This window comes from Miniopterus schreibersii (assembly GCF_964146895.1).
Source record: "Miniopterus schreibersii genome assembly, chromosome: 22".
NCBI classification, from domain to species: domain Eukaryota; kingdom Metazoa; phylum Chordata; class Mammalia; order Chiroptera; family Miniopteridae; genus Miniopterus; species Miniopterus schreibersii.
In genome coordinates this window covers 2,723,162-2,743,711 of record NC_138124.1, presented here as the reverse complement: position 1 = coordinate 2,743,711, position 20,550 = coordinate 2,723,162, and the positions used below count along the sequence as shown (strand labels likewise).

General features: G+C 51.1%; 1 protein-coding gene across 1 annotated transcript in view; it reads left to right on the top strand.

The window, feature by feature from the left end:
• The window catches only part of LRRK1 (leucine rich repeat kinase 1), a 77,187-nt gene that overhangs the window by 22,930 nt on the left and 33,707 nt on the right, over window positions 1–20,550 (top strand). Inside the window, exons 3-11 of the mRNA XM_081124719.1 lie at window positions 1,197–1,368; window positions 4,176–4,355; window positions 4,708–4,856; window positions 14,734–14,960; window positions 15,232–15,359; window positions 15,455–15,618; window positions 16,553–16,690; window positions 17,254–17,366; window positions 18,650–18,726. Coding sequence (XP_080980845.1) covers window positions 1,197–1,368; window positions 4,176–4,355; window positions 4,708–4,856; window positions 14,734–14,960; window positions 15,232–15,359; window positions 15,455–15,618; window positions 16,553–16,690; window positions 17,254–17,366; window positions 18,650–18,726 — 1,348 coding nt within the window. The remainder of the gene's footprint in view (window positions 1–1,196; window positions 1,369–4,175; window positions 4,356–4,707; window positions 4,857–14,733; window positions 14,961–15,231; window positions 15,360–15,454; window positions 15,619–16,552; window positions 16,691–17,253; window positions 17,367–18,649; window positions 18,727–20,550) is intronic.

Sequence of the window (20,550 nt, the reverse complement as noted above, 5' to 3'; positions counted from 1 at the left end):
GCGGGGACCCGGGGAGCCCATGGAAAGTCAGAGCCTTTTTTTTAAAAAATATGTTTTTATTGATTTTTTTTTTTTTTTAGAGAGAGAGAGAGAAACATCGATGTCAGAGAGAAACTTCGGCCTGCTCCCTCCTACGCTCCCCCTACTGGGGATCGAGCCCACAACCCTGGTAGGTGCCCTGACCAGGAATCGAACCAGGGACCTGTCGGTGCTTGGGACAGTGCTCGACCACTGAGCAACACCAGCCAGGGCAGTCAGAGCCATTTCTACAGTCTCTCACAGCCGCTTATTAGCTGTGTGACCTTGGACAAGTTAAACAACCTCCCTGAGTCGCTGCGTCATTGGTCATGTATTAATATAGTGCCCAGCGCGTGCGGCCTTTGTTTACCTAAGGGCTGGGACACCCAGGAACTCGGGCTTAGGTCTGACGCCCACCCTGCCCATTTCCTCTGGGCCACCAAGTCAAGAGGCCCACTGCGTGTCGCTGGAGGATCTTTGTCCCTGGTTACAGGTCTGAGTCCCCTCACCTGGCATGTCCGTGGATGAATGACCTGCAGGGTGGTCCTTTAGAGACCGGCTGCCTTCCTTTTCTGGGGTTCACACAACACATAGGTGGTTACTGAGCTCCAGCTGTGTTAACTGGAACATATTAAAGATGATCATTTTAGCCCTGGCCGGGTGGCTCAGTTGGTTCAAGCATCGTCCCATAAACCAAAAGGTCATGGGTTCGATTCCCAGTCAGGGCACATACCCAGGTTGCAGGTTTGATCCCCATTGGGGTGCATACAGGAGGCAACCAATCGATGTTTCTCTCTCACACCTCTCTCCCTCCCTCCCACCTTCCCTTCTTCTCTCTCTCAAATAAATTTTTTTTTTAAGAAATGTATCTTTTCATGAGGATTAAAAATAAAAGATCATCATTTTAACAAGTAATCAATGTAAAAATTATCGATGAGCTAGTTTATCTTTTTTGTACTGTGTCTTCGAAATCGCACGTGATTTTACATCTTCAGCACCTCTGGTTCTGCACAGGCCACATTTCAAGTCCTCAAAAGCCACAAGTGGCCAAGGGACCCTGCTGGACGGCTCAGCTCTAGCCTTGCCGTGGACTTCATAAAGCAGGCAGAGTCGATTGTCTTGGCCATTTCCAACAGCGCCGGTCTCCCTGAACTCCTGTTCCTGTTTGCTTTGACCAGGGCCAGCTTCTGAGCATCTCAGCGGCCTACGGGGATCTGGAGACCGTCCGGTATCTTCTCACGGAGAGACATGTGGAGCTGCCGGTGGAGCCCACGGACGACAACCCGGCAGTGGTGGCAGCACATTTTGGGCACACAGACATCGTGCATGAGTTACTCGAGTCTTTCCGAGGTAAGTCCCAGCACGTGAGCCCCTCACCGCCACTCAGGGGACCCTCTGCCTAGGAATGAGACAGGCATCTGGGGGGCTGCCCTCTGAAATGCTTATTTCTTCTCACTTTTACCAGTCATGAGCTCCAACAGCAGCACCACATCCCACTCCCTTTCACTCAGGAGGGAAATTCTCTCACACTGTTTGATAAAGGATATAGATCTATGTTTCTTCTCGAAAAAATTTATTTTTAAAGCAGTTTTAAGTTTACAGAACAATGGTTGGAGAAGTAGAGAGAATTTCCATATTCTACCCCCCACAGTTTCCCCTGTTTTTTACATTATATATTTTGGATGTGCCATGTGATGTTGTTTTTTTAGTAATAAGTAATTTTTTCTCCTGGTAGACTCAGGATGTCCTGGTTTCCTTTCATTTCCCATGGTGGCCTCAGTTCTGCAATACCATATAAGTCGAGACATTGCTGCAATTATAGGCTGAGGCATTGCCTTACCAGTGGTTGTTGAAAATTAGGATATTGCTTGGGTGCAGGGCAGGCTTCATTGATGTGCAACAGTGTAGCCACGAAGGGCCCTGTGCTTCTAAGGGCCCCACACTTGGTTTAACACTCTGCAGTCACCATCTTGACATTTTTAATAATTTTCAAACTTGAGGCCCACAATTTATGTAGTGGTCCTGTTAGGGGGTGTGCAACTGTGTGCTTTGAATTAGATTTGCACTCAAAGTTAGTTTTGAGACAGTGCCCCTCTCATGAGGTTATGGACAGAAATCAGGGCAGTATTAGGGCCCATGGATGAAAATTGGGTAAAGCAATACCTAGGAGGGAAGGGAGGAGCTAGGTACCCCTGAAAAGCCAATGGCTCGCCTCTCCCTTTGGGGATTCCCAAGAGGAGCTCTGTTCTAGCCCCGAAGAGTCTACACAAGCTGATTCACCCATCTTATTGCACAGCTTACATATTTTGAGCATTTGCCAAGTAGTGGACACTCTGCAGAACTTCAGAGACACAGAGACTTTTTAAAAAGGTGGTCCCAGCCCTTTAGTAGCTTCTGGTCATAACCGTGCTGAGGCTGAAGTATTTACACAGTGGTCGGCGAGCACACATCAGGGAATGGCCTTGTCTGGGTACCGGATGGGGTCTTCAGAGGGAGCGGACATCTGGGCGGGGCTTTGCAGGGTGAGCAGGAGTTTACTTGGCAGACAAGCAAGGGAAAGGCTTAGGTTGTCTGCTTTTGCAGGGATTGCTTTTCTGATCATGTACCACCTCCTCTGAATTGTTCATTTTTGTCATCAGTGGAGGGCAAAGAAGGGCCATTTTTTTAGCACCTGCTGCAGCCCAGACACGAGGCCAGGTATCTATGTGCTGAATTTTAATTCCTGCCATTGCAAGCTCACCCCTTTTTCCTGGTCAATTTCCTATAGTGGAGGGGAGGGTCCCTCTCAGTGCTTGGGAGCACATGATCCTGAGGATTTTCTGCCTCTGGAAACGAGACAGCGTTATGACGCAATTGGGAAGTGTCAGTGTGAAGGATGAGACCATTTTCCCATGAGATATTTCACTACCTTGAACTTGAAGATAGCGCTGCACTTCGGCCCACGCTGTTCCTGCTCGTTCAGCACCCGAAGTGTTACTTTATCCTGGAATGAAGTAGGTGGTTCCTTCAAGGAGTAATTCTCAAAGTTTCAGGCTGAAGAGTGACATCCATTTCTTTCATCAAAGCTTTTTTTATGTTATGAAAATAATACATGAATATCACCGATAATTTGGCAGTGCAGGAAAGTGTTAGTACTCAAAGAACAAGAGCACGTGACATAATGAATTACGTCAAGTACTCAACAGCACTTTATCTCATGTGCTCCTCACCTTAAATTGGAAGGATGGATGTTAATATTCCCATTTGATTTACAGGTAAACTGAGTCAGAGCTCAGGGTTTTTTTGTTTGTTTGTTTTGTTTTTTTAAATATATCTTTATTGATTTCAGAGAGAGGAAAGGAGAGGGAGAGAGAGATAGAAACACCAATGATGAGAGTCATTGATCAGCCGCCTCCTGCACGCCCCCTGCTGGGGATCGAGGAGCCTGCACCCCGGGCCTGTGCCCTGACTGGGAATCGAACCCTGATCTCCTGGATCCTAGGTCGATGCTCAACCGCTGAGCCACGCCCGGCCGGGCTGGAGCTCAGTTTTTAACCCTTAACTGCCTGTCTCTAAAATCCATACCCCTGTGTGTGTTCTACCCTAGGGATGAGGTCAGGGCTGCACCGGGGGAGGGGGTGTTCGGGATCCCACTCCCCGGAGATGACACTGGGGTAGCTCCTTTTAGTCTCATCTCCACACAGTTTTTATTCTGTTATGTTCACAGTATATACAGGGTTTTTTGTTTGTTTTTCTATGTTTTTTTTTAATTGATTTCAGAGAGGAAGGGAGAGGGAGAGAGAGAAACATCGATGATGAGAGTCATTGATCGGCTGCCTCCTGCACGCCCCCTGCTGGGGATCGAGGAGCCTGCACCCCGGGCCTGTGCCCTGACCGGGAATCGAACCGCGACCTCCTGGTTCATGGGTCGATGCTGAACCAATGCTGCCTCCCCTCCCTCGGCATTATGGGCTGAGCCCGTGGGTTTCTAAAGACGTGGGGAAAATGTAATAGGCCATTCAGAGGGACTCTTCCAGAAAACGCGATCCCCTGGGCAGAAGTGACTCTCAGCTGGAAGCTGGACAGTGGGTCTTAGGGATGGTCAAAGGGGCGGTCGGCGCGGGAGCCGCCAGTGCCCCCCAGCGCCACTGTCCCTTGGCCCCGTTGTCTCCCGCCAGGTCCCTGCAGCCCCCAGCGGCTGCTGAACTGGATGCTGGCCCTGGCCTGTCAGCGAGGCCACCTGGGGCTGGTGAGGCTCCTGGTCCTGATGCACGGGGCCGACCCCGAGAGCTACGCCGTCAGGAAGAACGAGTTCCCTGTCATTGTGCGCCTGCCCCTGTACGCGGCCATCAAGTCAGGTGGGTCCCCAGCCCTTCCTGCTCGTGACGGCTGGCACGGCTTTGGGTCATGAGACAGCATCGTCACCCTCGCCCCTGGCTCTCAATCACAAATTCTGTAATAATTTGTTTTTTTACAAAACGCCTGCATCTCCTTCCTGCCCCCGTGACACCCCTGCAAGGGCATTTCAGGGACAGGGACCCGCTGTGACAAACGGGATTGTTGCAGGTGGTACCCCCAAGGGCAGAGTCCCACACAAATTCGCTCTAATCGATGGACCGGGGAGGTGCCAGAGCCGTCCAGCTGGCATCAGAAGCCTCTTTGTTTTCAGTGCCACATCTGAGACAGATGCTTGTCCCGTCTGTCCCCTAGGGAACGAGGACATCGCCATCTTCCTGCTCCGCCACGGGGCCTTCTTCTGCTCCTACATTCTCCTGGACAGCCCCGACCCCAGCAAACGCCTCCTCAGAAAGTACTTCATCGAAGCCGGCGCCCTGCCCAGCAGCTGCTCAGGGAAAGTGGTGAGTGGCGCCCGCCTGTGGGGGACAGATGGGGGACAGGGCTTCAGCCGTGAGGAAAGAGTCCCATCCTGCCGTTTGCAACACCATCGGCGGACCCTGAGGGTGTCCCCTAAGAGACATGAGTCGGACAGAGAGAGACAAATGCCCCATGGTCTCACCCACGCGTGGCGTCTGAAAAGGCCCGGTTCCTAGAAACACAGGGTAGAAGGACCGTTTTCAGGGGCCGGGGTGGGGAATTGGGGAGCCGATGGCCCAAGGGAACAAACTTCATTTAAAAGGTGAGTTCGCTCGCTTTGGCCGGGCCGCTCCCGGGGTCAGGGCGTCATCCTGATACGCGAAGCTCGCGGGTTCGATCCCCGCTCGGGGCACATGCGAGACGTCAGCGAATGATGCAGAAATAAGAGAACAAATCGATGTTTCTCTCTCTCTCTCTCCCCTCCCTCCCTTCCACTCTTTCTGAATAAATCCACGGGGAAAAAAATATCCTCAGGTGAGAATTAACCAGAAAAACAAAACCAGACAAAACGGTATCTTGACTGCTAGTAGGTACCTGTTCTTTCATTTTGTGCATGTTCCATGGTGACTTCATTGGGGCTCTTTTATGTCTTTCTGTGACACTGTGTCATTTTCTCCATAAAGGCCCTAGACTGCCTGTTTATCTGTGTCTTCTTTACTGTTTTTGGCGCTATTGAAATGGAAATATAGCCGGGCCGGGCGTGGCTCAGCGGTTGAGCGTCGACCTGAAATCCAGGCGATCGGGGTTCGATTCCCGGTCAGGGCACAGGCCCGGGTTGTGGGCTCGATCAATGGCTTTCTCATCATTGACGTTTCCATCTCTCTCTCACCCTCTCCTTTCGTCTCTCTGAAATCAATAAAGATATATAAAAAAAAAAAAGAAATGGAAATATATATAATTCTTTATTATTTCCCTTTCTGACCTGTCATTACTGGTCTGGAGAAGAGCTCTTTTGTTTATTTATGTTTTGTCCAGGCCTCTTAGCACCTCCTCTTGTTAGTTAGAAGAGGTCCATCTGCAATTTCAAGACAGGTTTGTCTCTTCTTTTCTAATATTTATATCGCTTCTTTTATTTCATGTCTTATTGTGGGTCACTAGGAATTTCAAAAGTTAAATAATCATAATGAGAGCAGGTTTGTCTGTCTTGTTCCTGATTTTAAAGGTCCTGGCTTCGGTAATTTACGGGCATTTTCTGGTAAATAGACTGTTGTTATATTTAGGTGGTTTCCGTGTATTTCTTTCTGCTTAGTTCTTTTGTTAGGAAAGGCTGTGAATTTTGTCAAACTTCATTTTGGCAGCTATTCGTATATTTATGTAGCTTCTCTGCTTTCTTTATTAATGGAGTGAAGGAGAATGATAGATGTTGGCTCTTTAGTTTCTGTCATCAATGCTAATTGACCTTTTTACTGTTGAATTGGACCCACTGATGTTTTATTTACAATTTTTGCATCGATAGTTCTAGCTGAACCGATCTATAGTTTTATATTTTTATTGTTTTGTGAGATTTTGTACAGGGCTGTGCTAGTTTTACAGAACAGCTTGGGGAACTTCCCATCGGGGCAAGTTTCATAGGAGTTTCTGTGGCTGAAGATGACGCTTACACAAAGCAGGTCTTCATTTCCTCACTTTCTTTGAAGTCCTTGGTGAATTCAGGGTTGTCTGCTTTCCCCACGATTCCTGAACTGGGCCTCCCGGCTCCTTCGCCGACATCAGTGGTTCTCCCCCTTCTCTGTAGGCTGGAGTCCTTGGGAGCTTTGAAAAGTCCCAATGCTCAGGCCACACCCTGTACTAAATCTGAATGCCCCGGGTGGGCCCTGTATGTTTTTATTGATTACAGAGAGAGAGGAAGGGAGAGGGAGAGAGAGAGAAACATCAATGGTGAGAGAGTCACTGACCGGCTGCCTCCTGCACCCCCCCTGCTGAGGATCGAGCCCCCAACCCAGGCCTGTGCCCTGACCGGGAATCGAACTGTGACCTCCAGGTTCATAGGTCAACACTCAACCACTGAGCCACACGGGCCGGCCTGCATCAGTAGTTTTCAAAATTCCCCAGGTGAGCCCTGGCCCATGCGGCTCAGTCGGTTGGAGCATCGCCCCACACACGGAAACGTTGCAGGTTCGATTCCCGATCCGCGCACTTTCTTCGGTTGCGGGTTCAATCCCCGGTCGCGGTGCATACGGGAGGCAGCCAGTTGCTGTTTCCCGCTCACATCAATGTTTCCCTCTCTGTCCTTTGCTCTCTCTCTCTCTAATATCAATAAGCATGTCCTCAGGTGAAAATTTAAAAAAATAAAAATAAAAAAATCCCCCAGGTGGCGATCTGGTGACTTTGCTTTTCTTGGCTCACAATTGAGAATAAAGCAGCTGACATTTATCCCTGTGATCTTTTCCACGGGATAACTGCCCGCGGCTACAGTTGCCAAGACAGACACAGAGCGTGGAAAGTAGCTGTTGCATCCTGTGAACAAGAACAGAAAGAAGGACCGGGTTGCTTTACTTGGCCCCTTTGCATAGAATCAGAAGAGAAAATGAAATCACAGTGCACCTTGAGTCATAAGGACTCCTTGGGCTTCCCCAGAGCAGCCAGAACTTTTTTTTTCCCCCCAAGTGACTTTCAAAGGCCAGTGCCTTGCAGCGGGAGCCTCTGGCAGCCCTCGTCTCTAATCTGTGACAGCACCGTCCCTCTGGGCTGCTGGCAGAAGAGAGGGGGTCAGGCCACAGCGGTGCAGGGATGACTCAGGAACCAGAGGTAAGTGTCCCTACCTCTGCAGGTGTCCGGTAAGGTTAGATCCGCATTTTCGGCTCAGAATCTTAGACAAGGGCAGGCATAAGGAGGGTGCTTTGCTGCCACGGGGATACGTGGCCTGTAAACGCCCTTGACTTTGCTGCCAGTTGGGGCAGTGACCTTGCTGGAGCAGTCGTCTTGTTCTTGTGTGGATTTGTGGTCTAACTCCCCCAGCAGGAGGTTGGTTGGTTGTTTTTTTTGGTTAATGCTCCCTTGAGGATATATTTTCCATTGATTTTTAGAGAGAGTGGGAGGTGGGGGGGAGAGACAGAGCGAGAGAGAAAGACACTGATGTGAGAGAGACACATTAGTTGGTTGCCTCTCACACAGGCTCCACCCGAGCTGGGGATCAAGCCTGCAACCCGGGTACGTGCCCTTGACTGGGAATTGAACCCAAGGAGCCTTGGGTACTTGGGCCGACACTCTAACCACTGAGCCACACCGACCAGGGCAAGTTGATATGTTTTTAATGCCATTGCTGCCCCCATGGAAGCTGGGGCCGCTGGAGACTCTGAGCCCTCCTGCGCGTCTCTGTGTCACTCATCGCCCGGTTCTCAGGCTTCTGGAACCTGCCCCTGACAGCAGGCCGGGAACTGCAGAGAAGCTTCTGTTGATCTTCCACTGTCCGCTTAGGTTTTGTTGGCATTTGCTAAGAAAGGTCCGAGAGCCCGCACCGTGTGGTCTGGACACTCTTAAAAGCAGAAGCAGAGCCACGTGGGACCCGGCCAGAGCCGTCCCCTGGCCTGGCTCATGGGTGTCCTCCTCGAAAGTCGCCAACTCTTGCCTGAATGTTTAATGAGACGGCCTCTGTTCATGGCAAATGTCTTGTCCGTGTTTGCTCTGTTGCCATGAGAAATAACAAGGCGTCTATGTTGGCACATTCGGAGAGGAGCAGCGAGCTCCTCGATGCCAGGAAAGGCCTAAGCAGGTCCTGGAACAGCCGTGCTGGTCCCCACTCAGAAGGGAGGGGCCAGGCCGGAGGGCTCACGGGGGCTGTTTGGAGCATTGGAAGTTGACATGAGGTGAAACTAATTTTGAAACAACTCAGTAGGGAAATGATTGCTCTCTTTGGAAAAATCTTGAATGATTTCAGATCCAGCAGCTACCCTGGAGAGGAACATTCCTGGTGACCCACCACCAGCAGATATTCGGGTCTGGGGCCCAGCATAAACATCATGGCTCCACATTTGTTTTAACATATTTTTTTTTTATTGATTTCAGAGAGAGAAAGGGTGAGGGAAAGACAGAAATATCAATGACAAGACTCACCAATCGGCTGCCTCCTGCACACTCCTTACTGGGGATCGAGCCTGCAACTTGGGTACATACGCCAACCGGGACTCGAACCTCGACCTCCTGGCTCATGGGTTGATGCTCAACCACTGAGCCACACCAGCCAGGCCTGGCTGCACATTTTCAGAGCCGAACAAGCCCTTCTCTCTCTGCATGACCTGGTGGGTCTGAGGTCTGTTTTTGCAGGGTGCTCAGAAAGGGTAGGAGAGAGCAAATACAGCCTCTCGGCCTTTGCTGGGGCCCCTGTGAGCAGCTGATCATTGGTACAATTATATATCAGTGGGTGATTGGAATCAATATTCATGGACTTGGCAGTGACCAGGCCAGAGCCAGAGCCCTTGTTACCGTATTGCTCACAAATTGCACCAGGTAAGAAGCACAGAGAAATGAACAGTTCATTTTCATATACGAAAATACAGTCAGCCCTGGCCAGTGTGGCTCAGTGGTTTGAGAGTCAAACACTCCCCCTCCCCCGGGCACTGCAGGGTCATGGGTTCGATTTCCAGTCAAGGGCATGTACCCGGGTTGCAGGTTCGATCCCCAGCCCCAGTTGGTGGACGTGCGGGAGGCAACCGATCGACATCTCTCTCACATCAAAGTTTCTCTCTCCCCTCCTCCTTCCCCCCCTTCCACTTGCTCTAAAAAAATCAATGGAAAAAATATCCTCAGGTAAGGATTAGCAAGAAGAAAAACCAAAGGAAAACGCAGACGGTAAATCAGGGCGTGGACACATACACCACCGTATTGGCAATTACAGAAATTCAAATTAAGACGGCTTGAAAGTGATGTCACACGCCTATTAAACCAGCAAAAATAAGTCGGAATGCTGAGTCAGACGCTTGGCAGGGTGGCAGAGAAACGGGCACACGGTGCCTGGCTCTGACCCCAGAAGTGGTCCCACGTCTGCAGAAAGTCATTGGCATCGTGTGACAAAAGCTATAAAACTCTTTTCTCCCGGCAACCTGTTCTGAATTTGGCATTTGCTTTCTGCAATATACTTCTAGGACATCACTCAAAAGAGGGAGGCGGAAAAAAGCCATTAAACGCAACCGTGGTCAGAGTGCTGCTAAAAAAAAAAAAAAGCCCCTGGGGGAAGCAACCAGAATGTCCCACAGCAGGCGAGACTGTCGCATCCGAGTGATGCCTGGAGGGTTTCTCCCCGGGGCAGGGGTGGAGGGCGCCGTCAGTGTCTGTTTGTCATAGCTGGGACAGAGCCACTGTCCCCAGCATGTTGAGCCTCTGTCCAGCTGAACCCTCTCCTGCAGGGCCTCTGCTGGCCGGGGTTCTCAGAGAGCCCTCGCAGGCTGGGAACCTGCCCCTACTTGTCACCACCGGCCGCAGACCACCCCCTGCAGCTCCCTTTCCTTCCCTCCCGGGGTCACTGACTGTCCCTGCTCTGAGCATCCTCGATTTTAGGGTTTCTTTTGGCTCATTCTTTCAGCTTTTTAGTGAGTCTGTTCTGTTTTCTGTGGGCCGAGCATTCGCAAGTACACTCCAGAACATTCTGCGTATCCTTCCAACCGTATTTTAACATGTGTACCCTCACTGATTCTCTTGCCTACCTTTGCTGCGTCCTGCCCTCTGTCGTTGACCTCTAGTCTGTCCCCTCAAGGGATTCCCAGCGCGTCACAGTCTCCACTGAGGAAGATTCTTTTCATGTCCTTGTTGTTAATCTTCACCTGGGGATATTTTTTCCATTGATTTTTAGAGAGTGTGGAAGGGAGGGAGAGAGAGAGAGAGAGAGAAACATGGATGTGACAGAGAGTCGTCGATGGGTTGCCTCCTGCATGCGCCCCGACTGGGGCAGGGATCGAACCTGCAACCCAGGTACGTGCCCTTGACCTGGAGTAGAACCCTCAACCTTCTGGTGTGCAGATCGACACTCTGACCACTGAGCAACACTGGCCAGGGCAGTTTTCATTAATTTGAGAGAGAGAGAAAGAGAGAGAGGGAAGGAGAAATATCAACGGGCGAGAGAAACGCTGATCGGTTGCCTCGCATATGCAACCTGACCAGGGATGGAACCTGTGGCCTGGGTATGTGCCCTGACCAGGAATCGAATCCATAACCTTCTGGTGTGCAGAACAGTGCTCCGAACAACTGAGCCACCAGCCAGGGCACATCCAGTCCCTCTTGAACCAGCCCTGGTCACTACAGTGCCTCGGTAAACAAGCTTTATATCCCCCCAAGCCTCCTGGAAGGGGAGGGCTTCCTTCTATTTGGCCCCAGATTGAAAAGGTTTGTGCTCAAGGCCAACATGAGCGTGCTGTCCATCTGTTGGTCCCCAACCGGGTGTGCTTGAGGCCCTTGAGTTGGTGGGGTCCCCACATCCAGCTGTGTTTGATTTTGGAGTTCACTGTACATGGATTTAATCACACAGTTGCTGGCTTCTCTCCCTCACAACTTTGTTTGTTGTGATCCTGCCCAGAATACACACAAATACCTAATGAGGGCTTCAGAGCTCGCCTGGCTGGGTCTCAAGGTCAAGTGCACTGCTGTCTTCCCAGCGGGGATCCCTTCTCTTTCCCCTCTGCCGCTCAGGAAACACCAGGCACCCTGTCCCTGTCGTGGCTGCACCTGAAGCAGTGTCACTTTTGTGAATGAAAGTTTCCGCACTCACCTAAGGCCAGACAGAAATCTGGCAAGATTTGTCAACCTCCATCCAGCCCAGCAACCCTTTCTGCAGCATGCCTGCTATATTCTGGGTGTCACGCCTGCGGCCTTCTGCTTTTAACTTGGGTTTGACCAATTTCAACCCTGCAGAAGTGTGTGGGGGGTGGAAGGCCTAGAAAGAGAGCGCAGTTTTAGGAACCGTCAGCATCTGCTTCCCCCCCTTCCTCGTGTCTGCGGAATTCAGGGGCACACACAGCCGCTCACTTCTGCCCCATGGCCCTGTCCCCTGAGGAAGCACACTCGGCTTCCCGGCAGGTGTCCTGCCCCGGCTCTGTGGTCAACGTCACATGTTCACAGTCCATGAAGTTCACAAAACCCGTTAAGTTTGGGCAGCCAGATGTACATGCAATACACACACACACACACACACACACACACACAGACACACACACCCAGCTCTTCCAGACATCAGGTGCCCCCTGGTGGGTGCATAAGGGAAGGACTCGACATTGTCTGAGATTTTGGCCAAAAATGCCAACAAACTGGAACCTAAACGTTAGGAAACAAAATCGAGTGAATTCAGATGGTGAAATATTCTACAGGGCAACCGGGATGACTTGAAAACTTGCAGCGCCAGAGTTGGGAAAGACATAAAAAGACACGTGAGGACTCTCCTAGGTTAAAGAAAAGGGACATGATAACTAAGTACAGTGTGACTTGGGGTGGCATCCGGGATACATGTTCAGTTATTCAGGGGTGAAGGGCCATGATGCCTATAATCTGCTTGCCAGTGATTCAGCAAGTAATGAAAAGCATGTGTATGTTTGTGGGTGGGTGGGTGGGTGAGTAGAGAGGAAAGTAAAAGTGGCAATATATTAACAATTGCAGAATTTAGGTGAAGGACACGTAGGTATTCCTTGTGTCCCAGTCCGACTTCTCCACAATTTTGAAATTTTTCAAAATGAAATATTGTATGCGTAGGGGGAGAGACAGGAATGACAATTAAAACAGGCCCACAGCAATATAGTGACTTGTCTAAAAAAAAAATCCAGTTCAACTAAAACTATTCTCTTGACCCCAAACCCAGCACACTGTCATCTGTCCCACATCATCCAGGTGAATGGAGAGACAAATGGATAGAGACAGAGGGTCCTTTATCCGCGGTTCAAAGACCAGAACGTGGAGCAGGTGTAGGAGACCCAGGTTTTCCCATTCCCAGGACTTAGCTGGAGACGAAGACAAGACAAGCATCGCCACCTAGTGGCCAGATGGGGAAGCGTGTCTACTGCAGCCGATTTGGAAAGGAAACGCCTGGCACTTTATTGGTGTCTTTCCCCTGCAGTCAGCGCAGTAGTGACATTTTCCCATCTGCGAAGCACTAATGTCTGTTTCTCTAATTTTCTGATACAGATTTCCAGTTGCTTTGGAGAAACAAACCAAAAAGCCAATTTCCTCTCCTCCCCCACCCCAGAAACCTAATGGAGCCCCAAATTCTTTAATAATCTAAAAGAAAGAGACAAGCCCTGCTCATGGGTATTTGGGTCTCTTACCATTGCACAGCAGCAAACCACTGGCCTTTCTGACTCCCTCTTGTGGAAACGAGCAAAAGCCAACCCCGTGAGAAAAGCAAGGGCAGGTTCTTGAGAGGTTGCTGTCACTTGAGTTTTGGCAGAGTCTCAACGCCAGGCAGAGGGGTGGGAAAGGTTTAGAGTGGACAGGGGAAGGCTCAAGGGCGCCCTGACTGCAGGCTGTGGATGGGGAAACTGGAGGCGTCTCACTAGAAGAGGGGAGCCCTACGGGATTGCTTAGGGGTGCATATGTGGCTTTCTCGGGGTTGATCTAAGTTGGAAGCGAGGGCAAAGACTAGGGAAGCTGCCAGTTATTAACCAAGTCCCGGCTGTTGGGGCTGATGGTTACAAAAGTTATTGTTTAACTTCCTGGATTGTCACTGTTATCTGTGGGGAAATGTCCTGGTCCCCACCTATTGCTAGTGGGAGTGGGCTTCTTGCGATATCCTGAGAAAAGGAATTTTCTGAGACTTGCCTAAGAGGGTGAAATATTGTAGAAAGGTAGCTGTGGCTTCAGTAGAGCTAAAATTAGGCGCCAGTGTCCAGAGTTTCTGGTCCGTGTCAGGGCATTGTCCAATCTAGCATCAGACTGGCTTGGTCTGTGTTTCCCACCGCAGTCCATCAGTCCATTGTGTGGGGGGTCCTCAGGGCCACATGGCTATGGAGGGAACACGAGCAAATGCCCCACCAGTCAAGAGCCAAGAGTGGAAGCTTCTTTGTTTAGGGCATTATGTCTTCCCAAATTTTCACGGGCTTGCAGTGGCCTTGTCCGTTCTGGCCAATGATCTCTGTTCCCAGGTTTGATGGACAGGCACTTTCCCTAATCACCCCAACTTCACTGCTCATGTGTCCGTCTCCCCTTTGTTGGAGCCCTTCCCCCAGTGTTCTTCAGGGAATGGGTCGGCGGTTCCCTGGGGAGTGCAAAGGTGCAGCTTCCTGGTGAAGCTGCCCAAATGGCCATGCTTATAATGCCTTGCTCCTCCCTTATTAAGAGCATTCCTCTTATTAATAACTGGCTAATTACAACAATATCATTACTAGAGATAGCAGTCTGCTCTCCTGCAAGTCTGGGTTATTAACAGACTGGCTTCCTGGGTTATTTGTGATAGACAAGGGGGTGAGTTTCCTGGGCAGGTTGCCGCAGGGGGGTGGTGGCAGAGCTCCATTTTTATATATGGTCAGGCCACTGTCCTTTTGTGTATTTAGTCTGTCACTCTGGAAGCAGCACCCAGGGTGGCATCGTGACAGCAGCAGGTCTAATCACAGGGAAGAGAGCCCTGAAGAGAGGTCAGAAGACCCCGCTTTGGGCCTCAGTCTGGGGAGGCTCCCCCAACCTTGGGTGGCATCCTCTGTGCAGAGCAGGGGCCATTTCTGCTGCACCTCCTACCACTCTGTGATGGTGACATTAAACCCACATGTGCCTTCGGCTGCTGAGTGAGTAGCTGGAGCTGTGCAGAGATTACCTGCCAGACAGGAATAGTTACCTACATGCTCAACACCGGTCCCAACAGCTGGCTCACACTTGAATAAAACATTGCTTTATCTTAAGCCGGCCCTGGACTCACCACCCCTCGGGTGCTCTTCCCCTTATTCTAACACCCAGCCTCTCCGTGTGAAATGGTCCCACCTCAAGCTGCCCTGGGTGGATATCGACTGGCTCATAGACATCTCCTGCCAGATCACGGAGCTGGACCTGTCTGCCAACTGCCTCTCCTCCCTCCCATCGGTCATCCCCTGGGGCCTCATCAACCTCCGGAAGCTGAACCTCTCGGATAACCACCTGGGGGAACTGCCCAGGGTGCAGTCATCGGATGAGATCATCTGTTCCAGGTGGGCTTCCCCCGTCTCAGGCGCTCAGGGTGTGAACGGGGGCCCCCTGCACCCCGGCTGCCACCACCAGCCTCTCCTGCATGTGCTCCCTGACTGCAGTGTGTGGTTTTTGAAAACAAATTTTCAGCTAAAATGAAAGAAGTTCGCATCAGGCAGCCCTAATGCAAACTCCCTGGGGAACCAGGCCCCCGCCTCCCATCCAGGTGAACTCGGGGAGGGGTGGCTTGTGTCTTCCGTCTCAGGCCTCGACCCCCTCCTTTCCCACCCACAGGCTCCTGGAAATTGATATTTCCAGCAACAAGCTGTCCCACCTCCCGCCAGGATTCTTGCACCTCTCAAAGCTTCAGAAACTGACGGCTTCCAAAAATTACCTAGAAAAACTGTTTGAGGAAGAAAGTGGTACGTAGCAGCATCGCAGCCTGACTTGATTTGTCATTTTCTTGTCGATGGGGGATATTTTTACCAATTTATTCTCCCCCCCCCCACCCCCGCAGCCACGAACTGGATTGGTTTGCGGAAGCTCCAGGAACTGGATATTTCTGACAATAAACTGACCGAACTCCCTGCGGTTTTCCTCCATTCTTTCAAGTCACTCAATAATCTGAATGTCTCCCGAAATAAACTGAAGGTGTTTCCAGATGCCTGGGCCTGCCCTTTGGTGAGTAACAGACCCGACGCTCCCCAGAAATGTCACTCAGCACCCGGCGGCTGAGTGTCTGAGGCAGGTGACTCCCCTGAAGGGCTCTGGGCTGGAGATTGGCCCCGTGAGACCCACAGGCCTTTCCATAGTGACAGCTCGCCCACGGGGCGTAGGATGACTTCCGAGCAGGAAAGGGGGGGGCGGGCTCGGTTCCCTTCAGACAGCTCTAAACTTGGAATTAAAGAAAAATAAATGTCCCGTTGCGCCGCCAGTGAGATGGTGTTTCTGCTTCTTGGGAACTTGGCTCGTTAGGGGAGATGCATCAGCAGAAAGACTGTCTCCTTGCTGTTGGTTCGAACCCAGGACTCTCTCCAGCAGCAGCATTAACGTTTCCAGTTTAAACACGCGCGTGTGGGAATCCGGCTCCTCTCCAGAGCGCGGCCCAAACTGTCCCATTCTCTCCGAGGACAGTGGGCCAGATGTTTTGGAAGGAGGTGACGGGCTGTGAGCCACCTCTCTCCCCCCCGGGAATCCGTCTCCATCCCTTCCTCGGAGCAGGGATGGGAAAACGGGACAGCCACAGTTCGTCGCCTCTTAATTAACTTAAGTCACTGATTTAAAAGGTCTTATTTTTCAATCAAATTTGGAAAGATTTTCTCATAGGAAACACCGTGTTTAAAAAGCTAATTCGGCCCTGGCTGGTGTGGCTCAGTGGTTAGAGTGTCAGCCAGAGCACCAAACGGTCTTAGGTTCAATTCCCAGTCAAGGGCACATACCTGGGTTGCAGGTTCAATCCCCAGCCTGGTCAGGAGACAACCAATCGATGTGTGTCTCTCACATCAATATTTCTCTCTCTCTCTCCCCCTCCCTCCCTCCTAGTCTCTCTAAAAATCAGTGTGGGGGGGGGAGTAAGCTAATTCACATCTCATTTTCTTTCTCTGCAAAATGCTAGAAATGTTGCAAAGCCTCCCAGAACGCCCTGGAATGCCTGCCGGACAGAATGTCTGTCTTCTGGAAAAACCACCTTAAAGATGTGGATTTCTCAGAAAACGCCCTCAAAGAAGTTCCCCTGGGGCTTTTCCAGCTCGATGTAAGTCCGATCGCACCCGGTCCCTCGTTCGCATTGCAGGGACGTCCATGCGCTTCCCCTGAGCGCCCGAGACAGGGTTGAAAGAAACGCTCAGCTGCCCAAAAATGCGTGGTTATCAGCAAAGATCGGTAGGAAACTTGCGAGATGGAAACAGCTCTGCGAGGGTGGCGGGATCATGGGCTCTGACCCTCCAGGACTTTCGTTAATGTTGAAAATTGTGAGCACAGCCCAGCAGCCCCTCTGTCTGGCCATCTCTGGCTCTGTCCCTTCTAGGGGGACACGGAGGCTGCTGCTGTCTGAAGCCCAAAGCCAAGGGAGCACTGCATTGAGGGACCTACTTGTCCCTGCCTCCCTCCCAGGAAGGGTCTCCTTAAAGTGTCCCATCTGTTTGGTAGAATTTCCTTAGTTTTAAGACACTCTTGTGCCCACATTACATATCTCGGTCAAGGTGAACTGGTCATGGTCATTTGGCAGCCCTTTGCCAAGGGAACTGATTTCTCTCTTTAGTCCTTCCTCCCTTTGGCATTTAATAGCATCTTTGTCTCTCTCCCTTTCTGTCCCAGGCCCTCATGTTCTTGAGGTTGCAGGGAAACCAGCTGGTGGCAGTGCCACCTCAGGAGAAGTGGACCTGCAGGCAACTGAAAACCCTGGATCTCTCCAGAAACCTATTTGGCAAGTAAGCGAGCCTCTGTCCCGGACAGAAATGCGTGTGACACGGCCGAGCGGTCCCTCGGGATGGGTCTCTCTTAGTTTGTTAGCGGCCATCACAAAGTGCCACCAGCTGAGGGGCTTAACCAACAGACGTTTATTTGTCACAGTCCTGGAGGCTGGAAGTCCAAGGTCAGGGTGTCAGCAGGGTTGGTTTCTCCTGAGGCCCTCTCCTTGGCTTGCAGGTGGCCGTCTTCTCTGTGTCCCTGCATGGCCTTCCCTCTGTGCTTGTGTCCTAATCTCCTCTCCCCGTAAGGACACCGGTCATATTGGATTAGGGTCCATTCACACCACCTCCCATTAACTTAATCATCTCTATTAAGAGCTCATCTCCCAATAAGGCTACATCCTGAGTATTGGGAGTTAGGACTTTGTCAGATGAATTTGGAGGAGGGGCGACAGTTCGGCCCATAACAATGTCCTCACATTTCTGATATTTTTCTTGTTGTTAATGTCCACTGGAAGTTTTTGGGTTTTTTTTCCATTGATTTTCAGAGAGAGACGGAGGGAGGGAGAGAGAGAGAGAAACAGCGATGTGAGACGCATCGATCGGTTGCCTCCCACAGGCACCCCAACCAGGGCTGGGGATCGAACCTGTGCCCTTGACTGTGAATCGAGCCCGAGACCCTTCAGTGTGCGGGCTGACGCTCTAATTACCGAGTCACACCGGCCAGGGCCCCATTTCTAATTTTTAAAGGCTCCTGGAGACCCCTCTCCCTTTAGCCTAACCTGTCATTCTGTTCACAAGTTTTTGCCAATCGCTAAGCAATAGGTATATAGATTGAATGAAAGGAACCTCCCCCCCAAGATTGAATAAAAGATGAGAATCTAGGGGCCCTCGGGGCCCTGAGAGCCAGCCTCCCTGGGTCACTTGCTAAAGGCCACTTCGGTGGCATCTCAGCAGAACTTACACCCCAAAGAAAGCTTTCCTGGTGAGCGGCCTAAAGTGACCTCCGCTGGAGTGGCCATGCCTGCCGGGCACAGCACCGCTCACACCTGCCCGAGTGGAAAAGCTCGGGAATGGAAACCAGCGGTCATGCCTGCGTGAGGTCACCTTCTCTAGACGGCGCTTTCCCCGGGGCCTTCCGAGCACAACCCCTGTAATTAGCAGGCAGTGGCTGTCGACACTCACGCATCAGCTGCAGGGGGCCCATGGAATTCTCTCCCTTTTCTCCGCAGGGCTGCCGGCGTTATAAATAGTAAGGTCTTTGTCCTGCTTTCTCCAAAATTTGACTTTTTTGCTCCCGACAGAAACGAAGACGGACTGAAAACGAAGCGTATTTCCTTCTTCACCACCAGGGGGCGCCAGCGTTCAGGGACCGAGACAGGTGTGTGCAGAGGTGCGGGGAGGGTGGTCCTTCTGCAGGGCTTTCCCCGCCATGCCCGGTGGGAATGCCAGGAATGTCCCTTGGGACGCCTGGAAGTGAAGTGTGCCCGTTGTCTGTGGGACACATGTGGCCTGGAAGCACCCCGAACCCCCTTCCCTGTTTGCGACCCCATGAGACTGGTAGCTGCTGTGTGCGGATGGCCTGCTGCGCCTGAGCCCTGCCCTGGACGCCTTAACATGTTAGTCTTTTTTTAACCCTCACAACGTGAGGTATGGATTGTGTTGTCCCATTTTACAGATGAGGAAACTGAGACTCCCAGAGCGACTTAAGTCAGCTTGGAAATCCGAACTGGGGGCTGGAAATCCAAGATCAGGGTGCCAGTGTGGTCTGTTCCTGGTGAGAACCCTCTCCCTGGCTTGCAGACAGCTGCCTTCTTGCTGTGTTCTCACATGACAGAGAGAGAGAGAGCAAGCTATCTTGGGTCTCCTCTTAGAAGGGCACTAATCCCATCAAGGGAGCCCCACCCTCAAGGTCTTATCTAATCTCATCACCTCCCAAAAGCCCCATCTCCTAACACCATCACATTGGGGGTTAGGGGCTTCAGTATGTGAATTTAGGGAGACAATTCAGTCTCTGGCAGAGTGGTTGAGTGATATGGCCACGTGGCTGCTCGTGGCAGAGCCAAGTTTCAACCCAGCACTGGGTGGGGGCCTGTGACATTCTTACAGCCACCCTGTGGGATCTTGTGAAATCCACATGGGTGGTGGGAGAAGACCTTTAAAAGCTAGATGGGAAATTCAGAAATCATTTCTTTTCATCTTCACCCAAGGATATGTTTTCATTGATTTTTGAGAGAAGAAGCGGGGGAGAGAGAGAGAGAGAGAAACATTGATCAGTTGCCTCCTGTATGTGCCCTGACTGGGAATCAAACCCACAACTTTTTGGTGTACGAGACGCTCCAATAACTGAGCCACCCGGCCAGGGCCAGAAATCATCTTCTAAAAAGACCAAAAAACTTGGGCTTTGTAAAAACAGACTTAGAAGAAATATGTGCAACATAAATTATTGCAACATAAATTGGCTTGAGTCCCTAATATACAAAGACTGCTTACAAATTGGTTTTCTTTTTTTTTTCTTTTTTTAAAAAAAAGACAACCCGCTAGGCACAAAAATGGACAATGGATATAAACAGTTTGCAGAACAGGAAGAGCAGATCCCCGGAAACGTGAAAAGGTCCTGAACCACCCTAAGGGGGAAATACAATTAGGGATTTCATAACTGCCCCCCTTTTAAAACGAAGGGCCTTAGGACCTGGGAAATTGAGGCCAGACTTAGGGATTTCACTCGGCAGGAAAGGGAAGCCAACCCTTCCATCTCATGGGTTCCAGAATGGGGCGATGGGCGTGAAAAGCACCCCTGGTGTGGATCTCAGCCTGGTTTCCACTGCTGTGGGTTCATTAGGAAGGTATGAGGAGGGGGGCCCGACACTCAGTGGGACCAGCCTCCCCCCCGTGAGGTCGCCAGAGCTCAAGGCCAAAGGCGCCCTAGGAACATGCACCCGTGTCCTGGAACATGGCTTTGCTGGTGGCCCTTGGGAGCATGTCTGGGGAGCTCAGCGAGGAGGCCACACAACTTGGAAGGGCCCCTGGCAGGAGTGGACGGTGGAGCTGGCACATGACAAAGGCCTCTTGGTTGGTTTTTTTTTTTTATTTTCGTCTGGAAAGTCGAGGCCCTCGTCTGGGCAAAAAGAAAGAAGCCCACGGCGAACCTTTTCCCTCGGTGCTATTTTTCTCGTGGGGCTGTTGACCCTTGGGTAAGGAATTA